Source organism: Monomorium pharaonis, chromosome 3 (genome assembly GCF_013373865.1).
Source record: "Monomorium pharaonis isolate MP-MQ-018 chromosome 3, ASM1337386v2, whole genome shotgun sequence".
Taxonomy (NCBI): domain Eukaryota; kingdom Metazoa; phylum Arthropoda; class Insecta; order Hymenoptera; family Formicidae; genus Monomorium; species Monomorium pharaonis.
Genome location: NC_050469.1, coordinates 5215902 through 5228955, shown reverse-complemented (window position 1 = coordinate 5228955; position 13054 = coordinate 5215902). Strand labels below are relative to the sequence as shown.

Genomic DNA, 13054 nt, shown 5'->3' with positions numbered 1-13054 from the left:
TCCTGCGAGCGAGCAACTCTGGTGGCGGCCGCGCGCGATTTCGCTCATTCCGTAGGTAGTCACGTTTCGCGAAACGTGCGCGGCATCGAGTGTAACCGAGGCCGGCCGACGTCGATAAATTTCTGGTGGAATAACATCGCGCGCGCCGTAAGGCCGGATTATACAATATCGACGTTGAATTCGTCGGAATAGATTATCTGCGAACGGGGGGTTTGCGCCCCCCACGATCGGAATTTTGGATCCTCGCGCGAACCTCATCAATCGATCCTGTCTTTTATTCTCGTTAACTTCGGAGGTCAAAGTTTACCATTTTTATATCTCAAATTGTCTCGCGATATGATGTAAGATATTCGAGTCGTTTAATTGAATAATTACGTTACTGCAGTAAAAGGATGTTGAAAATATTATGAGAATCTGTTCGACGTATACGTATATTTCTTCTATTATGACAGATTAAGATCTTCCTACTTGAAAGACAAGAGATTTTCAATAGATCTTTCGTGTTTCTAAGTTTTCTGTTTTTAATTGACTTTAGAAGACAAGAAAGTTCTCAATTCGATATCTTTATGTATTTTTATGATGGATGTTCACTTATAACTCATTGCATTTTTGTAGCACTTCTAAACCTAGTTACTTCTACGAATTGAAGATGATTTGATTATACACGTTTTATCAGAACGTATCAATAATTCCGTTCTGAACTGATTGATCAGGCAGAAATAGTTGAGAACCGATCTGTTTTAATGTCGGCTGTTCTAAGTAGAAATATGTAATTCTCTATTGTCAGATTCCGTCAAGTAGAAGGAAATTTTCAATTAATCTACTCGAGATATCATTATCTTGTGAATCCTGCAGATTGACTTTAAATGATTAAACAAAACTTGGGCTAAAAATAAAGTTTAGACATTGGGAGAAAATTTCAAAGGATGTCAAATATCTTTAGATATAATTAATTTTGGAAAAAAAGTGCTCTTGTGTAATTGTTTAAGTTACATATGTGCTTTAGTCAAATTATTTCTTAAGATACTAATTCAAAAAGTTTTTAAAGATAAATACATTAAAAATTTACTGTTTGCACTATATTTTTATATTTTTATTATTTAAATAATTATATATAAATTTTTTAAATATAATTTTCTTTAATTAATATTATAATTTACTGTATTTGCATAGTAAAATTCAAAAGTTCATGGCCTAAGTATAAGTAAGGTGACAAAATGAAACTTTTATTTTTTAATTTAATTACCTTCTATTTTAGTACATTTTTAAAGCGTGATAAATTAGGTTTGTTATATTATTAAAAAATATATTCTGAATTTTTACGGATTTTAAAATGATTTAACATTATAAAGTTTGCATTTTTGTTCATTAGTTTTAATAAGTATTTAATAATTGGTTGTGTTATTTTTTATAAATTAAAGTCTAATTTATGTCCAAAATTTAGCTAGTGATGATCTGCGCAATGTCAAATCGTTATAAGTACAAACATTAAGAATAAATTTTAGTGAATAGAAAAATTAATTGATCGTTAAAAAATGTATTAAAATAAAAGGTGTAGGATTTTATTGAAAAATATAAATGGTTGATTTATTTTGTCATCTTTATATTTTCAAGCCAAAAACTTTTGGACCGTGTATTTACAATACACTCTGTTGATACGTGAAATAGACAGGAAATTTTATATTTTGTACGTGCGTTTCTATTCATTTTTATTCATATGGATCGATAGTAACAGCGGGATTTACGCTTCGCTCTTTGGAAAATTTCGCCGTTACTTTCGCAGTCACCCATTTCCCACTTCCTGAAAAATCTGAACGCGGCGGTGATAGAGGAAAGAATTAGCGGGACATTCCGTGGATGTGGATGGAGACGAGGGCGGGAAGTCAGCGAGTGAGAGCTAGATAAACTAGTGGCGTACGTGCCCGGAAAGTAGAGCGTCAAACTGTTGAATAGATGGCTCAGGGACGCGAAGAGCACGGTCGCCTAATTCAATTCGCTCAACGGACTACTTTCGGAGACGTAGTTTCTTTTTCCTCCGATCCATCTTGTTGTTTCCCGCGGTCGCTCCAGCTTCTCGACGTCGCCGCTCCTTTTGCATGGGAAGGAGCTACATCGCAAATCCGACGGTTACGTTTCTCCTGTCGGTCTCGATGAGGGAGATCGCGTGGAAAGAAGACGTTAGATCGCGCGCATTTCTTATCGGGAGTAGCTCGAATCGAAGATACACGGCAATAAAAAGCCTCTCTATCCCTCTGGATTTCTTCGGCACCGCGAGTTTTACCGTTTTCGGATGACGGCGATTCGTAATGGCGAGCATCGAGTTATATGCCGTTGAAAAACCGTTGTACGCGTCTCCGATAAATTTTATCATGTAAAATCTCTGAAAATTGCGTTGATAAAAAAATTGCAGGGCTTAAAAGGCAAAGTAAATTCTTCTACCGCGGTTTAATATTTGAGTTTCCCTGAACTGAAATCCATTTTGATCCAACGATGACATGGATATCGATGGCAGAGAACGATGAAGTTACATCATACCGAATTCATCTTTTTAATACTCTTTTCGTCAAATGTGAATCATCTGCGACACGAAAAGATTGTAGGAGGATCGTGAAGCAACTTTTTATCTGCAATCTTCATTCGCGCCGTCGAAATGATAACTATCAATTATTACAAATGTCCGCGCGAGCGGCGCAACATATGCGCACAGTTATCGCAACAAAAACTACTGTCATTTTTCGCACGCGGCAGGGCGTGCGTTGCGCTTTTCCGCGGCTCGTCATCCATTAGCCGTTTCCCAGATTGAACGATCAATGCCACATGACGCGGAAGATAATCGCCATCCTGACGTCCCGCTCTAAGCAAAAATCGTTTCTCCCCCATCTTTTAATATCATCGGCGCGCCTTTATCGCGAGATTTACTACCCCGCGCGTATCTCGCCCGGGGACCCGTAAAAATGTCGAGGTAGCGCGTGTGGATTACGCGGCGGTCATCGAGATTCGCAAGGAACCCCTTTCCACGCGGGTTTTTTTCCCCCTATGCAGGAACTCACGCGTAACGAAGCGTAGAAACTGCAGCGCGAACTATCCCGAGCTATCCCGAGCCTATCGGGAATTAATTGTCCTATGAATCACGCGTCGGTATCATGCGGTGGACAGTTTTTATGTGCATGTTTAGCATTGATAACGGCGATGCCGTACCTGTATGCCCGCGCGTGTTCTAGTTCCCTATCTATCGCGTACTATGTTGATTTATGTTCGCGACGTTTCCCACCTGGTCTTTGTCGCGATTCATCAGCGTTTAATCGCGCCTAGCCGCGTGAATTTATCGATCGACATGACGCTGAGAAATCAGAAAGGAGACACGTGCATTTTTGCGCGATTCGGCTGATTCGATCTCTTCTTTCCTTTGATGAATACGCTCGTATTTAACAAGACATGAAGTTTTAGATTTCACATTAGAGAGATGTGTATTTTTTATTAGTTACATTCGTTATTGGATAACTTTGACGTAGGATATCTTTATGTTAGAAACGTGATCAGAGAAATTTTGTCACATATGAAGCGATTCTTATTTTTTCAATATCTTGAAATTTTGAAATTCTATATTTAATTATAAAATAAAATTTTATTTGAGAGAGAGAGAAAGAGAGACAGAGAGTGTAGATGAGAAGGTGTTATTATTGCCTCCCATTCACGTCTTGTACTTTGTTAATAATTAATATTTTAATTTAGAAATTTAATATTTCCATTATTCATCAATATGTTGTTTAATTAATGCTAGACTCGAAATTATAAAATATCTAATACTTAGAATGTTACTTATAAAAATGCGACGACACGGCTAAAATCTTCTTTGAATAGTTTGATTTTAAATTTTAATAAAATATTATGATCTCAATTTTTACATCATTTTTTAATAATTTTACACCAATATTTTTATTTCAATATTATAATAATTATTTAAAGAGAAAATATATGAGTGTCTTAATAATAATAATATTAAAAAATCCCAATTCTTTATTTGAATATATTTTAGTTTAAATATATTCTTCGTTATACATATACAAGATAATGATTGTAAATTTAAGACTAATTTTTTGTGTGGCGTTACTGCACAACTACAGGCTACTAAATAAATGATTCTACAAATAATTACAAGAAATCCTCACTTAATGATGAAGGCATTACGAAATATCTTCGTAAGCCATTATCACAATAATATCACTTTCTCCTCTATGTGAGACAACGAAAGTTGAAACACAGAATGAAAAGTAAGAACTTTACAGATTTGTTCTGGGAAATGTTTAACTGTTTATTTTTTATTTCACCTTTTCTGTAGCAGGCAGAGAATTGGACGGTGATTCCAGAGGGTACAGAAGCGCCGAGGAGCAGGCGCGCGAATTGACGCGGAGCATTCGCCGCGAAGTGAATAAACTTTCCGAGCAGTGGAACGCTTTAATCGAACGTAGCGATGCGTGGAAGCGGAAACTCGACGACACCGCTAACGTGAGTACCTTATACTCCATTCTTACTTACATAGAAAGCCGCTTACCCCCGAAGTGTATTCCCTGATATGAATACCAATCTTTTGCTTTTTGCGGAAATAAATCCCGCAGGGATTGGTTGCCTGAACCGGCTGTATACAGATCGGAAAGCTACTTTAAGGAGCGCCATTCGGAATTTTTCACGCGCCAGGGATTATTATTTTTCGCTTAAGCGCGCGGAGAATGTGTAAATAGCAACATAATCATGTGCACGGAATTATTAAAAATTGCTGAATTTAAAAAACTATGATTAACGACATTTAGAATTACTAAATAAAAAGGAGCAGCGGTTGATGAAACGTTATTTAATTGTTGCATGTTTACGCAACAATGTTAGAGCAGGGAAAAATTGTTGATCGAGCGAAGATTAATTAATGTGCGATAAACTTTGTTATATGCTTTTTGTAGGATATACGGCTAACTAGTCAATTGTCAGGGAGACAAAAAGAGAGAGAGAGAGAGAGAAATGAAATTTATTTTTAATATATTAGGTACACTCACATAAAGGCTACCTGAATTGAATATGAAATTCATGATTTGTGACACATCTCGATGGGCAGATAAGAGAGATAATGTTTGCGGACGGGCTACGAGTTTCGCAAGAATTAATTGATATTTTGTTGCTAGGCGTAATATGCAAACTTAAATTAAGCGCAAAACTTAAAGTTTCCTTGCGGCGGCGAGCGAATACGAAAACTTTGATTTATATCCCCCCGTTGCACCGCGATATTATGATAGATCGAGAGAGACAGATAAGTCCATATAATATTAAATGCTATCGAAAGTTACTTCGGAATTAGCCCTTGTGCAACACAAAAGAAACTTAAACGAGAATTCTTTTATCTTTAATGAACATTTTCTCGTAGGAAAAGCTCAAGCGAGTTACCAACATGGAAAGGAAAGTATTAAGTGATGTAAATTTGTCGAATTTTTTAAACATTAAGCTTTCAATTGTAAAAATTAAAAAAACCAGGTTGAGATTTTTCCGTGCCGAATATACGTGAGACCAGAAGAATATTCTGTTGCCAGATATATTTTCTTTTTTTTTTACGCGTTTCAGAGATGTTTATAATTAAATTTTATATAAGTAAAGGAATGTATGTCTCTACCTTTTTGTCTGCATCGATATTGATATGTTGACCACGTATGAATAATCGCAATATGGACTCTACTTGGCCTTAACAAGAGTTTTACAAGAGACCAGTGACGACAACGTTACGCGGGTCAATTTTTCCCTCGTATTGCTTTATGATTGCCATTGCAATTTTCTCTATGAGAGGTTCCATTTGTCGAAACGACTTTGCGCCTGGAGGAGGCAACCGGACCGTTTATTGGCGAGCGCCGGGGAAAGACGTTCGGAAACGAGCTGCCTCGTAGTAAAGGCGATCTCTCAGATGCGTTCCTGGCCAATCGACGCTCGTGTCGCGTCTAATGCCACCGAAATCTCGAGCTTACGTCTTTTTCGATATCGGAAATAGCTCCCATTTCCGGGACGTCCATTTAATCGGGGGGGGGGGGAGGAGGGGGCTCAACTTTGTATCGCGCATGTGTCAATTTGTGTTTGATAAAGCACGTAATACAACTATCTCATGGAAGAGTTGCAGTCCCCGATATTACTGGGAAACGGTGGAGACCCTTCAGCTAATAACATCTTCGTTTTTATAACAGAACGTCGCTATATAGATGTACGAGTTTTCTTCCGAGAAATCTCGACTTTATTTCAAATCGAGTATCGGAACGCTGATAACTTTCTAGTTGCAAGTGATTGGGAATAAATCTTTCCTAAGCCTCCCTAATTAAATAAGGGAAATTTTATTATCTGTCTTTATTCTCCTGAAACACACTCCTCCACATAAACTTTGTATTCTTTTGACTTTTAATTAATAAGATATTCAATAGGGAACAAGTTAATTTTGTCACTACTAGCAGTATGCATACGTACATCCTACGTAAAAAAAAAAAGAGAATAATACGAAAGAATGTAAAGCCGCTGTTTAGCGTCCAAAATTCACGAGTCTCGTGAAAAGACACGATCAAATATTCAAGCGTGGAAAATCCGTCGACCGACTTCATCAAAGAATGCGCTCCTTGAGTTTAATGCAAACCTTACGAAGCGCCGGCTCGTGTATACGTCCTCGAGCGAAAGGAGCTTCTCGCTCTTCGCGGCAGATTCCTCTCCATACGAAACCGTAGGTTTATAAGCGTCGCGCCATCAGACGAGAAGGGTGAGATTCTCGTCTCTCCTCCTCGCCGCTCCTAATCCGAGAAAGGTCGAGAATTTATTATCGGGACGACACGCAGCGCGACGGGTGTATTCGCGATGCGTCGATAATCGTATTCGATTCGTCGCCCTCTCTCAGGTGCCCAGGTGCGGGCGGTCGATCGACGATGGATCGGAAAGGAGGCGTAAATCGCGCTTTCACGACCCTCGGCGCGCGCTTGTGTGGAGGTTTAATGCATCCTTTCCGTGGGCGGAATCGCGTCGGCCTCCCTCGCGCTATCCCTCTTCCCTGGGCCCTCCCCTCCTCTCCCCTCTCCCTCTCTCACACCTTCGTCTCGCGTCTCGTTTTCTTCTCTTTCGCGGCGGCATCACACCCTCGATCTCATAAGCGGTTTTACGATTTGCATCCCGTTCGCGTGAGAGGCCCGATACTCTCGAACGCGGTTGAATATTCCTCGGGAACGCCGTGCGAAAATGAACTTCGCGGCGCGGCGGTGTCGTCTCCGAGGAAACAGTATATCGTATTTCCGGAATATATTTTTTGTTCACGATAGGGATATTATCGACTTCAATTTCGCTTCGATTTTGACTTCATCTTTTAACGTGCTTAAAACGATATCTATATAAAGATATTTTGTTTATTAAAATGTTTAAATTTTAATGAATTTAATGTTCAGAATTATTTGCTTTAACTTCTCTAATGTAAGATGAACTGTAATTATTCAGATCTGTAATTATTCAGACTTGGAAAAAATACGATTATGAATTTTTTTTTTCTATAATGACATTAATAAGATTTCTAAATTTTTGATATGAAAAGAGTGTCTCTTTCTTTCTTCCTCTCTTTCTCTCTCTAACATTAGTGAAATATATTCTCGAATAAGACGCAATTTCGCCGAAGTTTGATTCTCGAACGGAGCGCGACACGAACGCATACCAATCAGATGGAATTCACGATACGTCTACGCAATATCGTCTGCGTCGATACATAGCGTCTACGTAGCAGCACTCTGATCGCATAACTGCGAAGCAAGTAACTTGTATCGATAGCACGGAATAATAGGACGATAGGACGACGTCGGTTGAATCCTCATTTATTGAATTGTTTGGTGCTGGTTGCAGGCCGCACTCACGCGGGAAAAACTCTCTCGCGTCAGCTCGCAGTAAAACCATGACGGATAATTGATAATCTTGATTTGAACGGAAGCGCGCCGGAGATACGCTAATTAAAAACTTTCATCGGATACCGTAAATGTCAAGTGCGATATGATTAAGCTGTAACGAACGACTAAACGATACGGTGAACTGGCAATACCAATTGTAAAGTGTTAATTGACTTTATGCAAAGTTAATAACCATTAATATCAGTTTACGTGTCAATTACCGAAAGATATCTTTTATGCACTCTAAATATGCATTCGGAAAATTGTATACAGCCTCTTAATTGAGTATTATTATACAAACACAACTGTTGATACTGATTAAAGCAATTTTGCCTTTTTCGTTAATTTCCACTCATTAGAAAGAAAAATTTTATTTAAAAGAACTTCACTTGACCGTTAATCTTAATTTTGAAATACTACTGTGGCTGAATTTTCATCCAAGTGCTAATTCAAGTTTAGTTATGGTTTCTGTTATTAAAATTTCAATAGATCAAAATTACATTTAATAAGTTTTTATTTACAATAATGTGCTGGTTCAGTTATTTTAATATCATGTAATTTATAAAGTAGAGAAAATGTAAAAAAATTGTTTAACGTGTAGAAAAAAATTCATAATTTATTATAGATGAATCTTCACTTACCATAAAGTAGCATTAATGTAAGAAAGATATGAGCAACATTCCGAGGTAACGTAAACTTTGTAAAGATACAGCATAAAATGTTCTGTACCACTTAGTGTATCTTACTGTTTATTAATATTTATTTAGGAAACATTTTCTCTCCAAAATTCACAACGAGTCATAACTTTTTATAAAGAAAGAAACGTGTTAGTTTAAGGAGTTCTATACATTATTTAAACACAAATGCAATATAATAGAAACTTTTATGTTACATTTAAATAAACATATATTTAAGATTTAACTTTGACAAAAGAAATATTAACTCCTTTTTAATAAATTCTGATATAATTTATTAAACCTAGCATCGCGTGGAATCTATTTTAATATAATTCGAGAGTTTCATCAACTATAAGCAGCTTACGTTTTTCAGAATAGTTAATTGTGCACGAATTGTTAAAATTTTATTTTTTTATTAAATATCATGTATTAACTTTTAAAATATTTGTTATTATAATCCACACAATTCATATTATAAAGTTTTCATTCTTTTAAAAATTTCAGACTTTTATTTTATTTCATTTAATTACAAAAGAAATATTTCGTTTTATTTAATTATTATTTAATATGAATGTATCGGCTCTCTAAGCATCAATAAATTTATCATGACTTTCGTATAAGCATTTCCCTCTCATGAAATCGGAATTTCACAGCCTTTCATATCTATTTGCATAATTTAATGGAACATTATATGATATGTCCCGGCTAGCCGTTGCTTTACAGTACGTGTATGTTAATTTAATCGCTACAGGTCTTCAGAAATTCATCTTGTTGCAAATTGTACATGAGCGTGGTTGTCGTGGGAATCCTCAATTGCTCCTAGTAACCAGCAAAACTTAATTGCAAGATGTATATTCATTAATACTTCTATTTGTTCTTGTTGAAGTGAATTTGAATAAGTGCCAACTAACTCCCCGTTCGATCTGCACGCGAGTCGTGTTAATAAAATCGTCACGTTTGAACGAATAAGCTTCGCGAAGATTCGACGACTCGAGGCTCTTTTCGCGTACCTGCGCTCCGTTTGAAGTATTTCGATCGTCGGCGGGTGATGCTGTGATATTATAATTGGCGTACATTTCTCGTTCGAAATCGAACGGACCAGTCGAGGCTGATGAAAGCCTCGAACAAGTAGAAAAATTCTCGCGGCAGTGTCCGTCGATTAAAAGTGCATCGTGTTAACGGTTATGTGACCGATATAATGCACCCGGAAGATCAAAGTTTTCGCGAATCAGGGGAGTTGCGCGACGCAAATGCATAATTCATGAGCGAAACACAATTTAACTTTTAAATTCCACGTTCTCTCGCCACGCTGGTCCCTTCCCCTCCTTCCTCTCACCCTACCGTCCTGCCCTTCGTCGCGCTTTAATTATCGGCTATCTGGTAATTACGGACGACACCTTCTTTTTGGTCGCCGATATCACCCGGAATTCGCTGCGGTCTTATATTAATTTGAGTTCCTATCTATCGGATCTCCATAAGCCCGTATCGCTCAAAATTGTCCCCGACAATGCAAACGAGGTAAAGCGAAAATTTCTTTTTAATAGTTCTCTCTCCCTTTCATTTGAAAATCTATGCAAGGACGATCGATATTTAGCCGTGCGAATGATCATTCTTGCGATTTTACCAGAGCTTTGAATAAAAGGGTCATGGACGCATTTTGAAATTTTATAACTGAGAATTATTTAAGTTGTTAGATAAAATGGATGTAATTAAAATTTAGTTCTACAATGTCATTTTATTTTCCCAATGGAATGGGAATCCCAATTGTTTCAGAATATATATGATTGAAGAAAGATCGCTCCTCAAAATAAAGACAAAAACACATTTTAATTCTTGTAATCTTGTCAATGTGTCATACAGTTTTATTTGCAAGATTTCTTTTAAACAAAGAGTTAAATATTAATTTGCAGTAAAGGATTTGGGATTGAGAAAGAAGAAATTTGACTCTTTCCCTTTTGGAACGGAGAATTCAAGACAAGATAATTGTATATTTCTTTTTAATCTTCATATACTACGTACAAAAGTTCTTTCAATGTAGTTAAGTGAAAAACTTAATATTATGAGTTTCGCTGCTAGAATTTCTTAGCTGCTGGCAACAGCAAAACAAATATTGACATATATTAAAAAGTCTTTTCCTTGGTTTGATAGACGCTCATCATTTATTACGAGCAGAGAAGTTTTATCTCGAGAATGGAGCGAGGCAAAACATTCTTTTTAAAGTGCAGAATTGTTGAGAACTATTTTGTGTAAATAATTTGTGATGGCCATCTATCACGAAGAAGTTCTAAACAGTATTTACCAGACGCCTGAAAAACGAAAACTGGCAAACGCCATAGGAACGCACTGTAATGGACATTGCGTTAATTTTAACGCATCATGATATTGGAGAAAATTTCTATTTTATATCTTTTTATCAATGTTATAAACGTATCCAGTTGCAGCACAAATCCATAGAACAAATTTAAACGTGAGCGTTTGACTATTATACGGTTACATTAATGCTAAAGATAAGTTAATATTAAAATCGTTTCTTGCTACAGCTTGAAAACTTGTTTTATGCATGTGGAACATAAACATAGAAATAAATCTCATTTTCTCGGACGTTGACGGATCGGGCCGGGGTGCAGCAGAGCGCGGCACCCCCGTTGAGGGGACGGAGGGTGAACGGATGGTTGCAATCGCGAGATATCCCGGTTTAAGCTTGAAATTAAGCCGAACCGAGCAATCCGAGTCGTCCTACCGAGGAATTCTCCTCCGTAGTTAGGTATGCAAAGCAGGAAGCAAGGCAAGAGGGAGCTTGGCCAGGCCCAATCAGAGAATATAGCTAGCGGCAGTTGTATGCACGTAGAGGTGCATTCGCGCAAGCAGCACGAGCACACGTATACACACACATACACACAAACACACATATAGGGCACATACAGCGCAATGTCGCCGTGCGTCCACAGGCATGTAACACACTTATCCTGACCGGGTCAAAACGAACGAACGAATGCACACACGTATCCGAGCCAGCTGTGGAAACTCAAACACCGTCTTTTGAATTATAACCGCGCCATCGGATTATCCCCCGAATCATTCCAAATAGCATTCTACCCGTCAGCATGGCACAATCCGCGCGTTCCGTTTAAAAGTATACATTCGGCGCCGCGTGCGAGCTCTCTCTGTTCGCTGAACCGGAAGTTCTGAGAATTGATTACGCAATGATATAAAGAGTATTAGGCCGAGTAGATTAGATTGGACTGTGTCTTGACACGCTTTAGAAAGCGCCTGTCAAATCCATTCACACATATGAATTGTAATATTAAAAGTGATTTATTAACGAATGCGTGGCAAAAATATTAGATAATTTTTACGATATTTTTTTTTATACAATAATAGCTTACTACCGTGTCACATAATGTATTTTAATGCGGTCGTTATTCTCATTTAATTCTACAATAAGGTACGTGTAGCTGAGGTGCTTGCTAATAGCTGCTTATAGTTGCTCGAATATATTTTCAGACTTCTTAATATATATTCAGACACTTTTGGAAATTTAATGTCTTTGTACGTGTGAATTTCAAGAAACCAAGGCTTTCCATGACAATTACTGTCGCGCCGTAATCTTGAAATTCGTTTTCGAGCTCTGAAAATAACTAATCAACAGCTCCTATTATATACAGCCATATATACACAAAGATATATAAGTACATATATTTTGTAGACGTATACTTTGAGAAAAAAGTTGTTAATTTAATTAAACTTTTCAACTTGGTTAAATTTCTTCAGTTCATGTTTTTATGTATTTAATTAAATATATTAATATATATTAATATAAATTAAAGTTTTTAGGTATTTAATGTATTTAAATGTACATATGTTTTATATAGATTTTTCGAAGCGAAATAACATAGAATAATTTCCGGCGATGCTAATGCGCTTGATCATTCTCATCGATATCAATTCAGTTCCCGAGCGGGTACTTAATCAGCCAATTAGCGGGTAGCCTACTAATCAGTTAATTACAGGGCAAATTTGTAGCAAATTGTAGCGCCGCAGAAATTGCGCGTGCACGCATGTTGTATCTTTTGGGCTGAGGGGAAAAAAATAGATGGATCGACGACGTCTGCGCTGTTGTTATCGTCAATGCCCGACCATGTACATCATTATTTATTCTGTGTGTCATCTTAAGATATAGTGGTTCCGCTACTTGGCGTATGCACCGGTATATTAATGATCCCGAGATTGCGTCATCCGATAATCCCTCGACGGAAGGGAGACAGGAAAGAACATTTCCCATTGAGTATCCCAATCAATATCTGATAATTCACATGAGCGTTATTCCGCAGTATAATTTATCAATTGCTACTAATAGCTTCATTGCCATGATATACATGGCGCGTGTCCTCCGACAACATGTAGGTAATAACAGAAACCGTTAAGAAATAATGGCCATGCGGTCTACGC

General features: G+C 37.3%; 1 protein-coding gene and 1 long non-coding RNA gene across 22 annotated transcripts in view; one reads left to right on the top strand and one right to left on the bottom strand.

Annotated features, from left to right (window-relative positions):
* LOC105833385 (dystrophin, isoforms A/C/F/G/H) overlaps window positions 1-13054 on the top strand; it is a 459023-nt gene that overhangs the window by 387308 nt on the left and 58661 nt on the right. For 20 of the 21 annotated variants that reach the window (XM_036283830.1, XM_028191394.2, XM_028191395.2 and 17 more), the window contains one exon: window positions 4340-4506. In XM_036283830.1, coding sequence (XP_036139723.1) covers window positions 4340-4506 — 167 coding nt within the window. The remainder of the gene's footprint in view (window positions 1-4339; window positions 4507-13054) is intronic. The other variant, XM_028191369.2, reaches the window with a different exon arrangement.
* Window positions 1-13054, bottom strand: part of LOC118644708 — an 86497-nt gene that overhangs the window by 24682 nt on the left and 48761 nt on the right. The gene's annotated exons all lie outside the window — the stretch shown is intronic.